Here is a 24,206-nt window from a genome sequence, read left to right on the forward strand (position 1 = left end):
TTTTAGTGAAGGGCAGTGGATTTATTGACAGGGGGTGGAAAACACACAACTATATACAAAATCCAGGCATTGTGGTCCCGTGGCGATTCTCCCTGAATCCCACACAGTGCAGACGTCCGTGAAAGGTGAAAAGTGGCGACTCCAAAAAACTCCTATTCCCACACCGTGACTTCAAAACACACTCCGCTCCAGATTCCTGGTAACACAAACACATTAAGGTTAGCAGGACATCTATTATCTCGAAGGTTTATACAAAAGTCCACGGCTGTACTGACGAGTTCTGACTCAAGGATCCAGCGTCGGCCTCCGCTCCCTTGACGAGCGTAATCTGCTGCAGCTGGCAGAGGAGGGCGAGCGGCAGGTGTAGCTGTCTCTAGAGCAGAAACACTTCCGGGTTCGCAGTCTCCTCAGCGAACCAAAACATCCAGAAGCTCACACGGAGAAACCAGGAGAAAAAAGGAGAGAAAACCAAAACACCACACAGAAAATATAAACATAAACATACACTAAAATACATAAGCCCTGGGTCCCTAGACCCAGGCCATGACAAACTGAGCATTTTAAGTAGTGTGGCGAGTGTGTGACTGTGCAGCCAGAGTGTGTGTGTGTGCTTGGGGAGGGTCGGTGCAGTGAAGCACTACATACACACAGATGTACACATACACACTTAGACACACACGTACATAGACACACCGAGGCCTAAGTGATTCACAAAAGCTGTCCCCCCTGCAGGGGTAGACGAGCAGATTGAGGGACACAACGAAAGAAGAAGGTAGAAAGAAAAGGAGAAAACCGGGTGGTGTTTTGGGGTTGAAGTGAGGGAGGGAGGTGAGAGGAAAGGGAAAGACACTGGAGACAGCGGGAAAGATGGAGAAAGAGAAGGAGGAAGCTCTTCTGTGAAGCAGCGTGTACAGTGACAGAGAATCCTCACTATGTTTCATGGCTGAGGGATGGCTGAAGGGGGAAGCTGGAGAGATGGAAACTGGACATATACTGAGAGGGAGATGAGCAGTTTGAGTTTTAGTTTCTCAGCCAAAAAAAAGAAAGAAAGAAACTCCACACACAGTTTGAACTTGAATGTGGATAAAAGGGGTGTGAGAGATGCTGAGGAGAAAAAAGAGGGACACATAGGAAGAAGCATATTAGAGGCTTGAGATTCGATCAGAGGCTGCTGCTAAATCACTTCAGTGTTTTGTAAGAAAAAATATTTGCTTTTGACTGGATCTGGAGTCCAGTCTTATGTTTCTTCAGTTTTGCTGCAGACATGCAATGCAACATTACACATTATTCAGCAGCTGACAATAGTGATGGCAAGAAAAAAGTGAATGATGGGCGATGGGGATACTGCATTTTATCTTCACAATCTTAAATCCCTGGACCGCCAGAGTGCCCCATGTTTTATGTATGTTTTACATCTGTTGCCACAGTAACCTTTTTGGTTAGTGACCTCATCTGTGATGTTGCAATAGTGAATGGAGTCTAGAATTCCATCCGTCCATTCATTTCACCACTCCAAGAAAGGGTCGCAAAGACAGCCAGGCCTCCCTCTGCCTTACTGCCACCTCTAGCTCCTCTGGGATACCACGGCATTCCTGAGCCAGGCAAGAGAAATAATCTCTCCAGGTGTCTAACTGGGGTCTGCTCCCAGCTGGACATGCCTGAAACACCTTAATTTTCAGAGGTATCCTAGTCAGATTCCTCACCTCAAGTGGCTCTGTGTGATGCAGAGCAGCAGCAGCTCTTCCTTGAGCCCCTTCCAAGTCACTGAGCTCATCACACCACCTCTAAGGGTTTGCATATATCTGCACTGTTTTTCTTTTAGTCACTACTCGCAGCTTCCAGCCATAGGTGAAGGTAGGTATGTATACCGAGCATTGGACCAGGACTAGGTTTTACTTAGAGAACTGTGTTCAGTGTTGGTGTTTGGTTATGTGCTAGGTATGGGCTTCCCAAACTTACATCCTAGTCGTATGAACTAAATAAGGTTTTTTTTTTCATATATTTTATTGCCAAAAGTATTCACTCACCCATCCAAATCTTTGAATGTGTTCCAATCACTTCCATGGCCACAGGTGTATAAAGTCAAGCACCTAAGCATGCAGACTGCTTCTGCAAACATTTGTGAAAGACTGGGTCAGTCTCAGGAGATCAGTGAATTCCAGCGTGGTACTCTGATAGGATGCCACCTGTGCAACAAATCTAGTTGTGAAAATCCCTACCACTGTTATTGGTATAAATAGAAGCAACTGGGAATGACAGCAACTCAAAGTGGTAGGCCATGTAAAATTATAGAGTCAATGACTAGAGACCTCCAAACTTAATGTGGCCTTCAGATTCTCTCAAGAACAGTGCATAGAGAACTTCATGGAATGTGGTTCCATAACTATGGATTAAGAAAATGATGTCACTCAAGTTTATATGTGTATGAATGCAGACAATCGAATACTTTTCATAGGTATAGTTTAGCAGTTAGCCGTTATAAAGTAGTCAAGTGGCCTCTTTTCAATTTGTTTGGTTTGGACATGGTCAGTAATTCCCCAAAACAACACTTAAATTTATTAACAATGTTTCACCATGTTTGAAACGTTAGTCAGTGTTTAAAGCACTTGGTTGGAGCAATACTTTATTGCTGTACTTTTACTGTACATTCATGATGGATGCTTGATCGCATTTGACAGTTATACTTCATTTGAAAGAAACTGTTTACAGATAGAGAAGCATTTTCATCTTAGCTTCACTACCTGCACCAGAAGGCCCAGATTCCCTTTGAAATTCCACCTTGTTTGCTTGGTACTGCTCAGTCTGGAGCTTGCTGAACTGGGCGTCAGTTTGGTCAGCTTGGAAATGTTCAGTAACCACCAAAATACATTTCATTGCAATGTTGACCCTGTGCTAACTTGCATATGACAAATAAAACTGAAAACTGAAAACAGTCACCAAGCAACTTCTTTTCTTCTTTTTGCCTAAACCTAAATATTTACCATTAACCATTTACCTACAGCATATATCCAGTTACCAGTATAGGTTCTAAGAATAGGAACAAATTATTTAGATGGTTGTTTAGGTTGACTGGACTGAGTTGCTGATACAGGCCTACTTTGATTTTGAATAGCAATAGTCCCGTAGATCATACTATGTATTTATGCATAGTATAATCCATTTATCCAATTTTTTGTCTCTTAAAAGGTTAAACTGTATGATTACATACAATCTAAACCACCCTCTTGTTATTGCAGCTTCATTGGAAACGTTTGCTGGACAGAATTTTCCATGACAACTTTTCAGAAGATGAAGAGATCGTGGTGCTCGCCACCGATTACATGCAGAAAGTCTCTGAAATCATCAAGACCACTTCGAAGAGGTAAAGAAATCAGAGGCATTGGTGCAGGGTGAAGGTTGAGCGTGTGGAGCAGGTAGAGAAAGATGAAGGTGCTGAAATGTATGGAAAATCAATGAGATTAGACGCATGCATTTTAGAAGTGGTACTTTGAGAGTATGAGTAAGCGTTTTAGTTTGAGGTAGTTCTAAGTGTGTGTGTATATGTGTGTGTGTGTGTGTGTGTGTGTGTGTGTGTGTGTGTGTGTGTGTGTGTGTGTGTGTGTGTGTGTGTGTGTGTGTGTGTGTGTGTGTGCGTGTGTGTATCTGTGTGTGGGTTGCCTTTATTTGAGTGTTGTCACTATAGTTTGGGCTACAATGCAGTGTCACAAGGTGTATGGATTGGTTTTTGAGTGCTGCTGTGCATGTATTTGTGTACACATTAATGTGTGTGTGTGTGTGTGTGTGTGTGTGTGTGTGTGTGTGTGTGTGTGTGTGTGTGTGTGTGTGTGTGTGTGTGTGTGTGTGTGGAGAGTCACTGTTGAGTGAACTTCCAGTTCTACTGCAGCTGATTATTATTGATCTACCCCCACACCTTTCTACCTCCTGCAGTCTCAGACAGACGCAGACGCACATGGATGGACACAAACACACATAAGCACACACACACACACATATATATATATATATATACAGAAACACACACTCTTTCCTTTCCCTTCTTCTTCCTGACAGACTCCAGGGGAGGCCTTAGAGGGCTGCTGTACGTCAGGATGTGTGTTACAGCCACTGACAGCTCGCCAATAGTCTCTGTGCTCTACACAAATACACAACAGCTCCCAGCCCTCATGCACAGCTGAATGGCTGGATGACTGGCGGGTGGATTACTTGCTTGTCATTTATGTCTGATACAGGATGCATGTCTGTCTGTCCAGCAACATAAATGTCTGAGTAAGTGGCAACGTAACTTACTCAGACATTTTGGTAATTTAATGACTCACCACTTCATGAAGTTGCGAGGACATTCAGTGCTGCTCCTTTATTACCACTGTTCACTGTTTCAGATTTACAAACTTTGTGACATTGTATTGTGAAACCTTTGATTGATTTTGTGCAAGTCATGGGCTTCACGCTGGTGTAATATTGATCAGTCTCACACAAGATTTGTAATCAATTGAAAAGTCAGACTGTAACATGTCTACTTTATTAGAGGTCATGGAGTGACATTGAAATAGTAACAAAAGTCAGCATTTCCACAGGGGTTGTGTTGGTCACAATGTCATATTGTCATATTGTCATACTATTCATGAAGCTCACAGATCATAATGTGCAATATTGACACTATGGTGGAAATGACTGATTGCTTTTGTTTTCTCAATTACGTCCCACTCAGTGTAGGTTTATTACCCAATTAATAGATTTTCTTTGCTTGTTAATCGGAATGAGAACAATACAATTCAGCATGAGTGTTTTTCAAAGTGAAGACCAAATTTCCTACAAGCCACACTTTGAATATCTGAGTAATTCCTCTGAATAACAGAGAGCTTGATCTAGTTGACTGTCCAGCTTTACGTAGATCTGAATTTCTCTGTCACACAAAGCTTTTTAGTTCTAGTCTGTATTAAGGCTCATTTGCTAATGATTGTGTGATTTGTCATTAAAAAAAAGAAATGCTGAAATAACTGACTGTGGTACAGTTTCAACCCACCCAGCTTTGTTACCTTCAACAGAAAACTTTTGCCCCCTGGAAGAATTTATAACAGATCTTAGGATATATTACATAAAAAATTCAACACAAAGTGCAACTCTACAAACAAGTAATTAGCTATCTGACATCCTGCAGCTTGGTATAATTATTAAAGTTTGCAATTACAAATCAGAATTGGTATGTATAAGGGGAATTAACCAATGCAAATTTGTCAGAATGTTATATGATGTTATAATGCCTAAAAGAACTGCTAGTGTTAGTATAGTTACTGAATAATAGTTATTCTTCAGTGACTTCAGCTCTTTAAGTGTTTTTAAACAGCAATATATACCAATCACTCATTTTACTGTAATCTGAAAAAATCACATTTTAATATTCAGACTGTACAGAACATTCTGGACACACCCGGCTGAAGGTACAGATGAAGCGCAGATGTTTGACAGATGGCAACTGCCTACATTAAACAGACTGAAAGGAAAGCCTGAGTTTCACTGTGAGCTTTGTATCACTCAGCACTGGTGATTTTTCAGTGGGCTAAAGCAGTCAGTTAGACGAGTGATGAAACATTTCTCCCACTGAAAACGTGACATCCAGATGAACAGAATCAACTTCCTGGGATTTCCTTACTTGGATGATTGAGCACGTATCAAGACATTTTGCTTCACTTTGGCAAGGACTGCCTAAAGCTGGTACATGAGTATGAGCATACGGCATGTAAGACGGCAGACTATAGCTACCACCTGAGATCCAGTCTCAGATGCAGACAGTGTGGGATTGCTCCTAAAAGTCTACACTGAGATCATCTGTCAAGGGCCACCAAGCTAACAAAGTCCTCCAGAAGGCACAGAGTCAGCTGCTAAATGAGCAGGTGAGACTAACTAATTTCTCCATTGATCAGGTGATGTGTTCAATTGAAAGAGGAACAGATCCATCAAAGACTTATATTACTCTTCAACAGGTGCTCAAATTTACCAGGAAGGGTCATTTAGCACAGAAGGAAAAGTGTAAGACCGGGCAGGATCTAGCTGTTGGGCACCAGAAACATCAGCATAGAGTAGAGAGTTTCCTTAACAACAAGCCACAGGGGTAGTGGACAAGTGGGTGAAGAATTTGTCTGACAGCAACTCACTCAGGTAGAGAAAGACATTATTCCTAAGGGGTCGAACTTTGCTCTCATGTAGAGGCAAATATGCTAGTAGAACTGATCACAGCCACAGAATCAAATATAACAAATAACAACACTGTAGATGCAGATACGAATGTTAAAGTAGAGCGATGGCGACAACTGCAACTGTGGATGAAAGCTTTAGCCTGTCCCAGTTATACAAAGCCTCCAGTGTCCAATATCAGCATCAAGAAGGCACTCACATCACACCAAAACATGGGTGCGCCATGGGTTCCCCAGTATCACACATTGTGGTTAACAGTATATGGAGACAGTGGGGAAAAGGCTCTGTTACCCCACCGAGTGATCGGTTCAGGTATGTTGATGGCACCTGGGTAACAATCAAATCTATGGATTGGGTGTACCACAATTCAAGGTTCACATTAACTTATGAGCAAACACATCAAGTTCACCACAGAAGATATGAAAAATGACAGGCTAGCATTCTTGGACTGTGAAATTTCCATCGGTAATGGGGGACAAACTCAACCTGTAAGATAATGCATTGCATAAACATCAGTATTTACCGTTTAACTCTCACCATCCACTGGAACACAACTGTGTGTCATCAGGACACAAACACCATCCCCACAGACACAGCAGCCATATTAAAAAAGGCCCTGAATTCATGTAGCTAATCCAGCTAAACATTTATCAAAGCTGCGAAGGCACCTAAAGTATGCTCCAGGCAACCCAGAAGAGAATAAGGACAATTGCTGTCTAGGCAAAAACCACTGGTGATCCCTTATGTGTCAGGTGTACAGCTGAGACACTTTTTTTTTTTAAAACACTGCATCTCGGTGGCTTTCAAACCCCAAAACACACTGCGCCAAAATTTGGTCCACCTCAAGGATCGAGTCCCCTGGGACAAACAGAGTTGCCTGGAGGATAGCCGTGAATTATACATCAGGGAACCCATACAACCTCTGGGAGCTACAGAAGAGCTACCACAGTGGGCTGGGACTCTGTGGTCTATTTAAACCTCCAGGCCAGTGGCCACTTGTTTAATAATGAGCATGTGCACATCCTGGAGGGGAAGGAACACTGGTTTAAATGAGGAGTCAAGGAGGCCATTTATGTGAAAATAGAATGACCATTCCTGAATCGAAGAAGATCTTACACCATGTTACATTGCTGTGATTGCAGCCATTCCCTAACTCTGTGAGAACAATACCATGGATGGTCGTGACAATTTACATATTAATGATCATGAAGCTGAGCTCACAGCTAATCGTATCCATTATGCAACTGCACCATTTATGAGGCTGGGGAAACCTGCAGCTGAGGCTGAGTGATGAAATGTTTAACATACCGAAAGCACTACGTCCTGATGAACAGAATCAACTTTCTGGGGTCAGTGTGCTAATGTTTTCCTGTTTTTCACAGCAAAATACAACCATCATTTAAACAAAAATGCAAGTTTGTTTTATTTTGGGGACTTCTTCAATGTAACAGCTACAGAAGAAATCTTCTGATAAGTGATTATCACAGAAGAATTTTACTCAATTCCTAAAGAGTATTTTGGGATCTCCCACTGCATCCAGACATTAGTGTTCTGACATGCACCTAGGTCGGGTGATTTCTAGACAAGTACAAACACCATGATGTATTTTTTGCTAGACTGTGCTGCAAAAGCGTAGTGTAGCTTGAGGTAAGACACAGAGTACAAAAGATGAATGATTGCTGGGCATTTTTTAAATGCTTTTACTTAAGTTATTGCTGGCTTTTAATTCCCCTTTCATCCATTTTAAAGGATTTAAATAAAGGTGATTGTTCACTTTTGTGTTATCCCTGCTTACTTTCATTAGCTTCTACGAATGACAGGATGTGTTGCTGTGATTTAGTCCAAGTGCCATCAGTGAAAGCATCTCCTCCATATCACATTTTGTCAATTCATCTGTTTTTGCTCCACTTTTTAAACAGGTTCTTTCCTATTATTTCACAAAGTCTTCTCTTTGTGAAATAATCACAAGACTGTAAGCTTTATATCTTTAAGGGATTCCTAACCCTTACCATTACCATTGCCACCATCACATCCATTAGCACCACCAATTCATGTCTCTTCGGGTTGCAGACTCCAGGTTTGATGCTCTGTCTCTTCCCTTGTTGTTTACCAATCTTCTCTTGTAGTGGTACGTCCATCTATCCCCCCGATGGCTTTAGTAACAGATTCTGCACAATGTTTCAATCATCCTCTCCTTCTGTCTTTTGTTCTCTCCACCAGTGACTATCTGACAGCCTGTGTTTTCTCTCTTTTATCACTCATGCACGCAGTCAGCTATAACAATCGGCAGATATAGGCTTTAGTGTGGAGCTGCACACCTTATACTCAATACATGCAGTATTTATCCCGGTAAACCTGCCTGCAGTTCATCCTCTGCTTGTTAAACTGACTGGTGTTTGGGAACACTGTGTGTAAAGGGACCCATTATGCTCATTTCTTACTGTAGCTTTTTTATTCTCGAACCACATTTGAGAAGCATGGTTCACAGTTCAAAAAAATACTATTTTACGTTACACTGGCTTGTATGTGGCCCGTCAGTATACCCGCTGTCTGACAAGAAGTTTTAGCTCCTCTTTTCTTTAAACTCAGCCTAATACCTAAACCTACTCAGTAACACTGATTTTAAAATGGGGGCATCGTGGTGATATAGTGGTAGCACTACTGCCTCAGTGCTAACCACTCTGGCACCTTCTCACAGCAAAAAGGTCCTGGGATCGAAACTACCTACTGGCTGATTGCTTTCTGTGTGGAGTTTGTATGTTCTCCCAGTATGGTAGATGGGATAGGCTCCAGCCATCCAACAACCCTGAACTGGATAAGAAGAAAAAGATAGAATCTGAAATGTTAACTTTTCAGTTCCATTTGTACGCGTGAAAAGAAATTTTGATATGCTGTTCTCACTTTGCCACAAAGGAGAAACAACCTTCGGATTCAAAGCAGTCTGAACTGCTTCCATTTAAAACCAAAGATTAAAACCTCTCACACATGTGGCCTAGCCCTAGATGACACGCTCACTCCAGTCCTCCACCTCACCACAAGTGCCATTTATTAGACTGCATTGAAGTCAAACTAATATTTCTAAACTGTACTAGTGAATTTTGCCCATTTTGCACACTGATGACCTTTAAAACACTGCAGTCTGTTTCTGATAGGGAAATAGATGTTAGATAAGCATAAAACCTATGAAATAAATATGTATCAATGGGAATTATTCAACTAACTTGGGTTTGTTTTTGTTTTTTAGACATTTGACTTACGAAGGTTTTCGGTTTTAAATAAAAAGCAATAGTAAGATTTCCTAAATCAATCAAACTTTATTGTAACTACGCAGTTTAGCATTGCTCTTTCACTGAGTTTTATGCTTGATTGCAGCCAATATTTATATTTCATTTGAAAGGTAAAAGCTTCAGTCTCAGATGAAGCAACGTTTTTATCTGTCCAGTAAGTTTAGTGTACCCTATTTAAAAAAACAAATCCTTTTTTTAAATTAATTTCATTAATTTCATTTAATACAATAGCATGGAGCTGCAGATGGACTCAAATATCATAGAGCCATCCTGACGAATTGTCAAAGTTATTGTCACAGATTTTAGAACACCTATTTGAGCATTTATTGACGGGTTTTAACTAAAAGTGTAAAGAGAAGTGTGACGCAATATCCCATATATATATTTCCTTAAACGTAAACGTTTTTCTGTATTTGCGTCATGATACTGGCTTACAAAAGATTTTACTCTTTCCATTCGTAATAGTTATTTCATATATTCTTTTCTTTTCTTGGCAGATATAGCCTTCCTTGCACCAACAGTGGTAAAAATTTGAACTCTTCCGTTTCCCCCTCTCCCTCATTGTGTCAGATATTCTTCTTGTTTCTTCTCCCTCAACAAACTTGTTTCTTTCTCCCAACTCTCGTCATCTTTCTCCATCTCCTCCTCTCTCACTGTATCTGTCTATCCCACAGCTCAGTTTCAATCCATCAACACCTCTCGCTCTCTTTTCTCTCCATCTGCACGTCATCCATGGTCCTCGAATGATCCTACCTGTACCACCAAGTCTCTCACTATCTTTCTTTCTTTCTTGTCATCTTCCTCCCACCTTCAGTCCATCTCAGGTTCTGTCTCACAGGAAATTCATTATTAGGTTTTAAACAAAGGTGGATGGTGAGCTATTCGATTTCTTGAGGGATGTTGCTCATTAGCATAACTTATGAAGACTTGCTTCCACATCAAGAGGTCTTTCCAGTTTTGCACACATGCTTCAAAATAAAAATTACCGATAACATGAAGGTGAAGCTAAACTTCCAATAATTCAATTCAATTCAATTGAATTTTATTTATATAACGCCAAATCACAACAAAAGTCGCCTCAAGGCGCTTTATATTGTACAGTAGATACAGAGAAAAACCCAACAATCAGATGACCCCCTATGAGCAAGCACTTTGGCGACAGTGAGAAGGAAAAACTCCCTTTTAACAGGAAGAAACCGCCGGCAGAACCAGGCTCAGGGAGGGGCGGGGCCATCTGCTGCAACCGGTTGGGGTGATACCAGTGATGTCACAATAACCAAAGGTGCCTATTAACCAATTAATATAGGAGTCATCGTCCTTGCTAGCAGAGCTATGTAGGTTTACCTTAAATACGCATATTAGCATGTTTTGCAAAATACTATCATAAGAAAACAGCGCTGCTTGACATTGCAAACTGAATACTTCTAAATGATGGAATTTTAACATAAACTATCATACGGCTAGTTTACAGTGTTCTAGAGGAACTTTGTAATGTAATGTTATTAGCTGACCACTGCTAAGTGCTAAGTAACAGGCTAATAAAATGTCCTAATTTTATTCACCTTTCCCGCACAGTCTGTACCAGACAACATGTAATATTTTTGAGATACTTACATTAAATTTCCCATAAATTGATCCAAAAGGTACCAACTGTACTAAGGCTGTCGAGAGGCCCACTTCACTCTCCAGGAATTAACAGAAGCAAGGCCTCAGCTGTCTGGGTCAGCATGTTCCCAGTCAGAGTGACCCTAAATTAAAGTCTTAATAAAGTTGGATCAGCTGCATCATACAGAAGGGCCAGTCTATTCATTAGTGATGGGTCGGTCGCGAACGAAATGGCTCTTAGAGCCGGATCTTTGACGTGAACTAGGCGAGCCGGCTCCTTATCGCGAGCCGGGGGGGGGTTTGTTTTTTTTTTCTTTCTCTCACCCTCTCTCTCTCGCACTTTTTTTCCGCTTCACTCAGCATGCGAGCCTTGTGCTTTACGCTGGGAAGAGGGGGGAGGGGCGGTAGTTACACTCAGTAGCACAGGAACAGAGCAGGAGGGAGAAAGAGAGCCAGGGACAACAGCGTAGAAAGGTATAGTTATCATCCACAACTATTTTCAGTTGCAGATGATAAAGGATGTTCAGTTCATGCTAGAAATGTGTTTTGGAGTTTGTACGTGTTTTGTCTCTAGGGGCCACCGCATATATTTATATTAGAGATGGCACGATACCACTTTTTTATGTCCGATACCGATACCGATATCACAAATTTGGATATCTGCCGATACCGATATGAATCCGATATAGTGTGTTTTTTAATCAATAAAACGTTTTTTTTAATATGCATTTTGTATAAGTTTATACTCAAGTTTAAATAAATAACAACACTAAAGCTATTCTGTTATACCTGTATGTAAAAAATACACTGCACCCAAAATATTTCATAGTTCAGCAACACTGATCAATCTAATAAACTTAAACCTATTCCATCCTCCCTATTCTGGTATTTTAAAGAGTACTTAGCATAAATATTAAGCAACCTAACTAATAGGGTTGCAAACTCCCAGCAAAAAAAAATAAGGAACCACCCTCCACCTCCTGATGCTTAATCGATGTAATCAAATTTAATTTGATGCAGGGGGAAAATGCACAGAAATAAATTATTTTTCAAGAATAATTAAATAGATTCAACATCTTTCTTCAACAGAATTGCAGACTGCACAGATGGTACCTTCCTAAAGGAAAAAGTACTATAGCTTACTAGGGTATATTAGACTTAATAGTTACTATGTACAGTAATGGACTTCTATATATCTTACATCAGATTAAAACTTTCAGATAATTATTTATTAAAAGCTCGACATTTTAAATGAGAATAAGAAAGAAAAGTATGTCTTTGTGCCCCCTTTTCCCTGTTCATGCCCTATCGGCCCCCCTGGCTAAACTTTGCTAGATCCGCCCCTGCACAGTTACCAGCCGTCAGCTACGTAGAAAAAGATCCTGGTTTAGAAAGTAATATTAAATAAATTCTAACAACAGCTTATCAAGCTTAAACGTGCTGCTGTTGTTCAGCTGCTGGTTTCCTCTTTCTGGTGAGAAGTGGGCCAAAAACAAAGAAGAGAGACGGACTCCCGACAGAAAAGCCGATCAGCTGATCATTAAGCAGTTTCATGATTGAAGTAGCAGCAAGAAGAGGCAGTCGCTCCATATATCGGTTGTTAAGCTTAACGTGGGAATGCTTTACAAACATTCAGAGATGAACTTACACAGTTGCTTTACTTCTCTCTGGGATAACTTCCTCGGAGATGAAATGCTGGTGAGGCTACAAATACACACAGCCGCTCTATCACGTGATGCATACTGCTGCAATGTGCTACGTTTATGAGCCGAGTTACGCCGTGTAGCAAGTTTTGTGAGGTGCTTTTTTGATATTTAATGGATCGGAATACAGTTTTTTATTTCTCGCCGATATTCGATCCAGTAATTTGGGTCAGTATCAGACCGATACCGATACGTAATATCGGATCGGTCCATCTCTAATTTATATATAAACATATATAAATAAAACCACTTTTTTCTTTACATTAGTAAAGAAAAAAGTGCATGATTTTATATTATTGTTAATAATAAATTAATTAAAGCAACAAAACAACCTGAAGAGCCGGTTCGTAGCCGAAAGAGCTGGCTCTTTTTAGTGAGCCGAACCGAAAGAGCCAGTTCTCTAAAAAGAGCCGGAAATCCCATCACTACTATTCATAGAGACCAAATAAACATGCTTTTTATTGCTGTTAATTCTGTGATTTTAACATGTCAGTGGTTGGGGATTGACTTGCTTTTGGAGCCAGCCTTAAGTGGCTGCTCCAGACAGAAACTGCAGTTTTTGGCACCTCTTTGTTGGCTGCATTCTCAGGCAAGAGGGGTGCCTTTTATGTACAACACACATTTTCCACCTGCTTTCTGTGTGAAGTGCTTGATGCAAAAAAAAAAAGAAAAAAGTATAGACTAGTTCTGGATGTGTATTCTTTCTATCAGCATGTATTGACGCTATCCTACAAAATTAAGGTTAAGGTTTGCATGAACAGGGTGATTCCCATTGCAGAATTAGTGTTTCAGTCCATCTCAGAATTCAAATAAGTACCATAATGCATAATGTGGGAAAAGAAAACAGAAATATAACCTTTTTCATCGCAGTTGTAGTAAGAAACTTCTCCCTCCAAACATGTGTTTCCTGTCAACTACCACAGAGTGAAATAGGTTAGCTCCACACAGCAGGAGTAAGAGGTCATGGCGGAGGTGCTGGGCAGTTGTCATCATCCTGTAGAGCAGATGGAGGGCAGGTTTGGTTTCTCGCAAGGCCACTAATGGATCACTTAAAAAAACAGAAACTATTTTGTTCTCTACTGGATTCTATCACTTACTAACACACAGACACACACACAAAGGAAGAGCACAGGCTGACATTCATACAAATACAAAAAAAAACCAAGCAGGATAGTTTGGATTCTTGTTAAAGTCAAGGAACTGAAAAAAATACATTGAGAGGTGAAAAGGTCACAGGCGAAGAAGGAGATGGCACAGACAGGTGCTTGAGCCGCCTGTAGGATGACAGGATGGCTGGTTAAAAATTAATGAGTCACCCTTTCTTCGTTTTAACACCCTGCTTTCTTTTTGTTCCTCGCTCTCTTCCTTCCATTTTATTCCTACTTTCTGTTTCCACCACTGCTTCTTTCCTTCATCAATTATTTTTTATCTCTGACTTTGATTCCTTTTCTTTTGCTTCATTTACTTCCAGACAGTTTCCTTTTTTATACTGTCTCCAAAGTTGTTGTTTTTTTAAGTTGCATCTGCCTGTCACTCTTTACCTTCCTTCCCAGGTGTTTCCATCTTGCATACTTCCTTTATTGCTCTTTTTCCCTTCCTCCTCTTCACCTTAGTGGTTTCAGGTTGCTACTGACAGCTCTCACTCTCTCTTTTTTTTGTCCACTGCCAGTTTTGCAAGCCCTCCATCTTTACAGGCAGCTACAGCCAAGGTCCTTCTCTTTATTCTTCTTCTCTTCCATGTTCTCACATTCAAGTCTTTCTCATCATACAAATCTACTGACAAGAGCAATCACACTTGCATGTCTCCTCATCCTTCATCCACCCTTCTCTTCTTCTTCATACTCCCTCCATTGCATGTGTGTATGTGGTCCCCACGCACAGTGGCAACTGCAGCCAATCCCATTAGCCAGATGAGCAGGCCTCCAATGAAGGGGAAAGCATAATGACAACACCAGCGTCTCTCTCTCTCACACACACACACACTCCTCCCTTGCGGCTCCCTCTGTCTGCTCCGTCTGTTCATCTGTCACTCTTGAGGGCGTGTGTGTGGGAATCCGGTTTTGTTTGGGATGTGCAATTCGAAGGCGAGCGGGAGAATCTGTCATTTTTTTGTGCGTTTCAGCACACAGAAGTGGGGCAGCAGCAGTGGAGGGTTTACTTCCTGCTGGGTGGGATGCCATTAAAAATGTACAGTACGCTCAGTGTAGCCGTAAAGCATTTTGCGAATAAGTGGTTTACCAAACAGTAGATTTTATGGCGCTATAGCTTTCAGCAGGCATGATTTGAGTCCTAGTTTAGCTGAAATTTATGTGCAGTTAGGCTACACTCAGGTAATTTGGGTAAGTCCCCACTAAAAGGTATAAATATATGTGATTTGTTGTCTCTGTTGTGCTTTGGTTTTGCAACCTAAAGCCTTGTGCCCGAATCCCATTATTCCACTTTAATTTTATGATTTAACAAAATAATCAAACGCAAGACGTTTCTCCTGTCAGGCCAAAATTATAGTTTACCTCTAGTGAAGCCTGGAAGAGAGGTGGCCCTCCCTCCTCCATTACCGTCAGGGTCATTACCTGCAGTAATGCGCTGATGCAGTGCAAGGGGACAGTGTCTTTTCATCTCCCTAACTAGCCCCATTAAAATCCATTCAGCTAATGAGCCTTCACTCAGTCCTCTGGTGATTAAGACTTGATCTGTGCAGCGCTCTCACTGACACTGCTTTCATTTAACTCTGTGCAGTAATGGAATCGCAGCAAAGTACACACACATGTGCCTGTCAGTATGGATGAGGGTGCCGAAAACACTCTTATCAAGTGTTACATTTTACGTGTTTGAAAGAGTTTATTAATCATGTGATGCAATGTTTATAAAGTCTGAAGTTTTTATCTCGGGGGGGAAAGTTTGCTGATTTATGCTAAACATTAAATTCAACTTTAACCTTTAAAGTTTCTAAATGTGTTATTTTATGTCCCTGTCTTAATGTGAGAAAGACAGACATGATGTCCATTTTTTATACACAGCCTATGGCTACAATACTAAAATGTTGCTTAGCGCAGTAATATCAGTATTAGTAATCTAATACTGATATTACTCATATAACCAATCTATGATTAGATTGGTTATAGAACCAACTGCTGTTACTTATGATAAAATAAAGTAATTTTTCTGATTAAAAAAAGTACTTTTACTTCAGTGCATTAAAGCAGACTTTCATTTTTAGGCACAGAGTAGGTGGTGTGGATAACAAACAACCTGCTAAGCTAACTAAGACGTTAAAATAAATGGTACTGACAGCATCTAATAGTTTCACACAACATGTAGTGAAGTAGAGGTAAAATTGGCACAACAGAAACACAAGTATAAGAAGTACAAGAACATTAAAACTTTATTTTAATAAAGTACTTGAATAAAGTACCAAGGTACATTACATGTTCTCACCTGATGGTCATGTAAGAGACAATGTAATTAACAGTACTCTAAACCAGTGGTGCCGGGTGGTGCATGTGTTATCCCATTCCTGAAACCTGAACATTCCCCTGGAAAGCAAACAGATACAACTGATATCTACACTAGCACATTAATTAAACTGTACCCTAAAAGTGTCTGTTCTTGTAAATATATGTTTTAGATTCTTTGAGAATTTAAAAAGTTTTTGTGTGATGGATGTGCCTCCCTTTGTTGTTTTTGTTTTGTTACCTACAAAACCTTTTCCAGAAGCCTCCTAAAACAAAATTATGAGCCTGTAAATGAGCAAACTTTAGATGCGAGTTTGGGTTTCAGTAACCGCACTTACTCTTAGAGATTACAGTCATTACTGTTCCTCAAAGATGCCTCGAGTAAAACAGCTCACGCATCGCTCCCACACAAACAGCAGAGACGCTGTACTTTTACTATTATCATATAGATGACTTCCACACATGTGGCTGCCCTGCTGGGCACCCTGTGCCAAACGCACACATACACACACACATACACACACATACACAGATACTCAAATGCATTTAAAAAAATAAACTCACACCTGTCCATGTTCAGTAATGTGGAACAAATATTTGACAACAAAACCAGCTAATGAAACAAAGAAGCCCCACCTGTAACTCGTGCTGATTAGATGATACCACCTGAGTCTCTCCTTTTTTGTTTTTTTTTACCCTCCCTCCCTCCACTTCCTGCCTTCCTCTTCCTTTTCCCGTCAATTAAATTCACTTCAGAAGTGCTTTGCTGGCAAGACCTCAGGGTGCTGTTGCCAAGGCGCTTTTGATTTAATATCTGTCACGCAAAGGGAATTTTTTTTTTATGTATAAAAATGAGGAAAACAACAACAATATGCCTCGAGGTTTGCATGGAGCTTCACAGTAGGAGGAGAGGGCATTTGTCCCCGCAGGGCAGAGTAGATGCTTGCTCCCAGTGGGGGCACGAGGACACACCAGCACTTCATCGAAGAAGACACAGCTTGAATACATAAATGAATGATCCATTTTCTTTCCTCCCGCTCGACATTTTCGTCACCCCTCTGCTGTGAGTCAGTCTGGATTGGAGGGAGTTGTTCTTTAACTGTTGGGCCCTCTTGACTCCTCACTATTCACTGCTCACTATTCTCTTCGATCACTGTCTCCCTCTTGTTTTCTCTCTGACTTTTCTGACTCTTAAATGGCTTTGAGGGCAGATGGAAAAACAGCAGTTTGGGCCAGATGGGACTAGATTACTGTTAGATATAGTGGATGTCACTTTACAAAGAGAACACAGGCGTAACTGTGCTAGAAAGCAATGCTATTTAGGTTTTGAAAGTAACACAGCCTTGTTCTTAGAAGTAAAAATCATTATTCAAAAGGAATATGAATACACTCTGGTATAGTTCAGGATTTTCACTGCTACCCGTTAACTAGCAGTTTTTAGTTAAAATTAGCTAATGTTAGGTAATTTGCTTAAAACTGACACAAGGGAGTATTTGACTTTTCTCTTTTTATGCTTTTGTTTTAGTATTTACCAGTATCCTATAAAATACAGTTCAGCTTGTTTCTGTTTGTCATTAAAAGTGTGTCATAGCAACAGGACTGAATTTGGTGGTAGTTATGTGACTGTAATGCTCTTTGGTATTTAAATGTTGTTTTAATAATGTCTCATTAGATCAGAATCAGAATCGTGTTTATTGGCCAAGTATATGTGCAGACACATACAGGGAATTTGGTTCCGGTAGATGGCGGCTCTCAAGCACAGCAATATAAACCACACACACACACACACACACACACACACACACACACACACACACACACACACACACACACACACACACACACGTGTCTATATACACACATTACACATGCATACACAAAGCTGTGTAAACCAACTATAAATAACTAATCTAAACTTGTATACATAAAATACAGAAATGAATGAGGTAGAATGAATACTACAGAATGTACATAAGGTGCAGCTGCAGTCTGGCAGTGGGAGCAGTGTGACAGGTCAACTGTTAAGAAGGGAGATGGCAAGGGGAAAGAAACTGTTCCTGTGTCGGGTGGTCCTGGTCTGCAGGCTTCTGTACCGTCTGCCAGAGGGCAGCAGATCAAAAAGTCTGTGTCCAGGGTGTGAGGGGTCTGTGATGATTTTCCCTGCCCGTTTCCTGGTTCTTGAGAGGTACAGATCCTGGATGGAGGGCAGGGGGGCGCCGATGATCCTTTCTGCTGCCCGTACAGTCCGCTGCAGTCTGCTCCTGTCCTGTTTAGTGGCTGCTCCATACCAGACTGTGATGGAGGAGCACAGGACAGACTCAATGACTGCAGTGTAGAACTGGATCAGCAGCTCCTGTGGAAGACGGTACTTCCCCAGTTGTCTCAGGAAGTACATCCTCTGCTGGGTCTTTTTGAGGATGGAGTTGATGTTGGTCTCCCACTTCAGGTCCTGGGAGATGGTTATACCCATGAACTTGAAGGTCTTCACAGTTGACACAGGGCTGTCTGATATGGTGAGGGGGAGCAGAGTTGAGGGATGTCTCCTGAAGTCCACTGTCATCTCTACAGTTTTAAGAGTGTTCAGCTCCAGATTGTGCTGACTGCACCAGAGTACCAGCCGCTCAACTTCCTGCCGGTATGCAGACTCATCACCATCCTGAATGAGGCCAATGACAGTGGTGTCATCTGCAAACTTTAGGAGTTTAACAGCCGAGTTCTTGGAGGTGCAGTCGTTAGTGTAGAGGGAGAACAGTAGTGGTGAGAGGACACATCCTTGAGGGGCACCAATACTGAGGGACCGAGTTTCAGAGGTGATCTCCCCCAGCCTCACTTGCTGCTCTCTGTCTGTCAGGAAGCTGGTGATCCACTGACAGGTAGCTGGTGACACGCTGAGCTGGGAGAGTTTGGAGGAGAGAAGTTCAGGCACAATGGTGTTAAAAGCCGAACTAAAGTCCACAAACAGGACCCTGGCATACGTTCCCGGGCGGTCAAGGTGTTGCAGGATGTAATGCAGCCGATGGATGGACACCATACTAGTGATTCGCACTTCCTGCTTGTAATGTCAGCTCCACAAACCATCAGTCTGTTATACTGACACTAAAAACATGTTACAACTTTGCTAGATGTCATGACGGTATGATTCTGTCATTTTTGAGATTTAAAATCTCATCCTTGGCAACAACTTCTAATTACCAGGGGCCACTTGAAGTATTTTATCCTTTTCCTGTAATGTTAAACACAATCACATGACGCTGGAGTCTTATTTATAGAAGTCTGCACTGTTTTCCTTGAGGTCATTTTATATCTAATCTAAGTAAGGTTCTCTGCTAGAAACGTATGTCTCAAAAACATTTTTGCAAAGTATATTTTTTCCTTAAACTACATAATGTAACTAGCTACTTCTTGTGCCCTCTGTCTTAGGGTTCTTCATAACTACATGCTGTGGCGTATTGTGGCAGCACTGAGTGAACATCTGTCCACGGCCTTCCGCAGCACCATCCATGAGTTTTCCCGAGAGATTGACGGCACTGAGCAGCAGCTGGAACTAGGCAGGCTCTGCCTCACCCAGACAAACAAACACTTCGGCATGGCCCTGGGAGCCCTGTTCGTCCAGCAACACTTCTCCTCAGAGAGCCGGGCTAAGGTCTGGAATCTGGGTGGACTGGTGGTAGGGGGCGCTGTAGTGGTAAAGATGGTAAAGTAGTAAAGAGGCTGTTTTCAAAGGAAATCAGCCTCAGACTTGAATCCACTTTTTTAACATTAGAAACTCGACAGATATTACATCAGTTTGAATGTATTAGCAGTTTAGGCTCTTAACAGAGACCCAGCCTTGCTGAACTACGTTTATAAGTTTATTAATTCATACACCCAAAACTGTAATGTTTTAACCAAACTTGGGGTCATTATTTTTCAAGAAAAGAAGTCATAAAATAATCTGGGTGACTCACAAGTGATTGTGAAAAATTACAAAGTTTAATTTTTGCATTCTACTAGAGCCACTGTGCATGATCTTATACAGGGTCAAGGTGCAGCACCTCAGTTCATACACTGTCTGAAATAAACTTCCCAACCCCGTGAACCACGGTCACCCCACTGTGTAGCTATGAGTTTCACCATTGCACCATTTACTCCATGATGCATTATTAGCACAAAACATGAAACCCCTGTTTCTGTTCCTACATGCAATTCCAGTGTTTCCAAATCGCTGTGCTGTGGCACAGAGGTGTGCCGTGGAAGAATGTCTGGTTTCACCTGATTGGTACTCTAAGCAACCGGCAGTGAGTAACGGACAGAACAATTACATTCTCTTCCACTAGAGGGCAGTACAACTTCTTGCTCCAATTAAATGTATTGCTAACTGCTGGTGAAACAGAAGATGAAGAAGAAATTATATAGTCATGCGCGAGTGAGACAACGCAGTGCAAAATAGCAATAGATTAAAAAAAAGAATTTTAAAGTAGTCATTCTAACCTGGGTGCTGGAGAAAATTTCGAGCCAGATTGTTGTTTGATGGTGTGCCATGTGATTTGACATTGTTTTATGGTGTGGGATCTGAAAATCCTGGATTCTAGTCTCTACTTCTCATGCGCTATTTTGCTTTCTGCCTAGGTCAGTCATTACTAAACCCCTCACCTCTGCCCTCTGGTCCCGTTCGCTTTCAGCTTAAATTAATCTTTCCCCATACATAGTCTCATCTCAGTCCCATGTCTACTCTGGGACATGGGGATATGGTTCCCAATGGGATTTCTAACCTCTGTAACCCTATGCTCTATCTTTAAGCTCTCCATCATCTCCCTTTCATCATCTTCTTATACTCTCACTGTCCACTGTACATGCTTCATCCCTCATCAGCTATCTGTCTTGCAACCTTTTAAAACTCTACCAAAGCTCTATAACACATAAAGAAAGTTGGCCCAACTGGATAAGTTATGGGTGCTGAATACTTTCTTTACACTTTGCAATTAATTTAAATTTAAATTCCATTCAAGATTCTAATAAGATACTAAGTGTAAATCTCAAAAATGCTTCAAGCTAGTGGAGCCTTTCTGATTAATAAAAGACCAGAGAGGAAGGATTTATATGATCAAGCATACAGTAGGGAAAGTTCTCATCAGATGAAGTGGTGCTAATCCCATGAGCATCTCTAAGTCATTTAAAAAAATCACTCAAAACATCATCTTCCTCTTTCTTGCAGATGTGGAGGGAAGCCTTGAGCGAGGTTATTGCCTTTTGGGTTTTTTTAACCTCACTCTTTTCCACACCGGTCATATCTCACGCTGCTCACAGACGTCGCTGTGTATGATCATGCCACGTCCACACAGGTTGGAGCCCTCATTATCAACACAAGAGCATTACCGGATGCAAAGCCGGTGGCGATGTGCGATGCCTTGACTGACTCACCAATCCTGCTTATCTCAGCACCAACAAGAATTAATGAGTCTCGGGAGCTGACGCTGAAAGACAGAAGACAGAGGGGGAAAGACGAGCCTCCTTGTTATCCTGAATCACCAATGTGGAGCGAACTGAAGGACACAATATGTCCCGGTGTCGTCTAGGAATAGCATTTCTGCTTAGAGCAGTTCCAGAAAGCACAAGTTGTAATCCGGAGAAGTTTTGGACAGTCGATGCCAAAAACGTCAAGATTAGTGTTATATTAGTGGCACTAAGTAGGTACTTGATCTTCAATTACAGGTTAAGATGAAAATGTTTTAGAAGGTTTCTTCTGCGGTATGAAATTTAAAAATAAAAACAAAAGTCTGCAAGTTTTATCACCCTGCGTGCAGAGCTGGGGCTTAAAAGTGTCCAATTTCAGTTGCTTGAGCTGGAAAACGGAGAAAGCGATGTAAGCGCTTGAGTGCTGGTTTGAACACTTTTCAGCAACACAGTTTAGGTAATTACATATCAGACAATAAAGTTTGCTTTCCACTCTTGTGACATTAAAAACTGCACTAATGGAGCTACAAAAACTTGCAGCCTAACGTAATCAAAATCTAATTAGTTATAGACACACCAGCACAAACAACACTACATCTGCAGTTTGTAGCTTGACCTTCCATTTATTTAATTATTTGGATTTGTTGCGTTCTAAATACAAGCCCTTGAAAACAGTTTATCTAACAGAGGTTTAGACACTGGTAGAAGATGGAGGAGGAGGTATGGAAAGAAACACCTGAGGCATGAGAATCTGCATCAGAAATTGCGTCTCTTTTTGGAGTCACAACCCAGTCAACATGGTTGAATCAGCACTGGTATACTATGAATCTGTCAATTATGGCATTTCCATACATCTATATGGTAGTTCAGGCAGTAGGGAGTAAAGACGTTACTGTCACCTCACAGCAAGCAAGTATAGGTTCAAATCTCGGGTTGGCGTCCCCACTGTAGAGGTTTTTACAGTGTTCTCTTACCTTATAGCAGCTGGGGTAGGCTGGTCTAACCCCGAATTGGATAAGAAAGAAAATGGAAGGATGAATGGACACATTTAAATTTCATCTCATTTGTCACATGGTAAACTTCCTTGTCTGGGCTGGTCACAGCTGTTGTTTCTCTGCCTGCTGATATCAGCACTATAAACCTGCAGTTCAAGTCCCTTTGGCTTGATCAGTTTGCCCAGTGGGATAAAAAAAACAGCCATTAAATCGAAAGGTCACCAGTCACCAAAAATACTCCAACCTTTTAGAGTTGTTTTAGATTCTTTCTTAATTTAGGACCTTGTAGATCATGTTTATTAGCAGCCTCGCCATGACCAAACAAGTTTTTCACAGCTCGTTTTAGTATTATTTAATTTTTTCATTTGTGTGAAAGACCAAGACATTTTGTAATCAGTTTAGTAGTGGACAGTCCCCTCACAGTTCAGTTGTTTACCTTGCTTCTCCAAGTAGTTTGTCAAACTGTAGTCAGTAACTACAATCCAGCGTGCTACAGATGGAGCACAGGATGACAGGCTCACTGCAGATGCAGCTATTACTTATTTGCCACAAAGTATTTGACAGTGGAAATATATTTAAAGGGAGTGGAGCTAAAACAGTTTATTTCAGATAGGATGACTAAAGGAGCTGCACCAACACCCAGTTGTAAATAAGGATTATTTTTAAATGTGAATCATGCAAAGCTACTCTAGAATAGAGTACAAGAACACTTATGTGGGGCTTAAAATGAACACGTAATGAATTGCGGGATGATCTCTCTACAGGTACAGGAGCTGGTAGAGGACATAAAGCACTCTCTGGACCTCCGGCTGCAGGAACTTGACTGGATGGATGAAGCCACCAAGGATGCTGCTAGAGCAAAGGTTTGGAGCACTAACTGAGCCTCTGCATCACAAACACGACTTCTGCTAGATCCAATTAGTTTTTGAAAAGGATTCAATTATTTCTTTGCGATTCTTTTCTTTCCGGGACTTTGACTGATTGCTTGTTAGATAGAAGTGTGTGATAGAATACATCTAGGGCTTGACATTGAGAAGTGAGGATTGCCTAATCCGGATCTCTCTGTAGTGCTGATTTAGGGTCTGCACTGGAAGATATCCCTTCTAATACTTTTACAATCTGAAGTTATAATCCTTTTAGAGGGCCATGCTGAATATAAAGAGCTTCCCTGTAATCCTATTACATTGGGTTTGCTTGATTAGCAGATGCTTTTGTGTGTGTGTGTGTGTGTGTGTGTGTGTGTGTGTGTGTGTGTGTGTGTGTGTGTGTGTGTGCGTGCGTGCGTGCGTGCGTGCGTGTAGATGTGTGTGTGTGTGCTTGCGTGCTCTGTCAGGGCCTGTGTCCTAAACTAAGTGTGTATGGGTGCTTATTAGTTGCTGTGGGGTGTTTGGTTGTTTGCTCCCCACTTTTTCTTCCCTTCAGCTGTCATTTTCTTTCTCTTCTCACCCAGCTGAAGCACATGATAGTGATGACAGGATACCCAGACTTCCTGCTCGAACCTGAGCTCATTGATCAAGAATATGAAGTGAGTCATCATCA

General features: G+C 41.3%; 1 protein-coding gene across 4 annotated transcripts in view; it reads left to right on the forward strand.

The window, feature by feature from the left end:
• Window positions 1-24,206, forward strand: part of ecel1 (endothelin converting enzyme-like 1) — a 56,988-nt gene that overhangs the window by 13,330 nt on the left and 19,452 nt on the right. For all 4 annotated transcript variants that reach the window (XM_026192231.1, XM_026192232.1, XM_026192233.1 and 1 more), the window contains 4 exons: window positions 3,237-3,361; window positions 19,660-19,882; window positions 23,432-23,530; window positions 24,118-24,192. In XM_026192231.1, coding sequence (XP_026048016.1) covers window positions 3,237-3,361; window positions 19,660-19,882; window positions 23,432-23,530; window positions 24,118-24,192 — 522 coding nt within the window. The remainder of the gene's footprint in view (window positions 1-3,236; window positions 3,362-19,659; window positions 19,883-23,431; window positions 23,531-24,117; window positions 24,193-24,206) is intronic.

Source organism: Astatotilapia calliptera, chromosome 14 (genome assembly GCF_900246225.1).
Source record: "Astatotilapia calliptera chromosome 14, fAstCal1.2, whole genome shotgun sequence".
NCBI lineage: Eukaryota > Metazoa > Chordata > Actinopteri > Cichliformes > Cichlidae > Astatotilapia > Astatotilapia calliptera.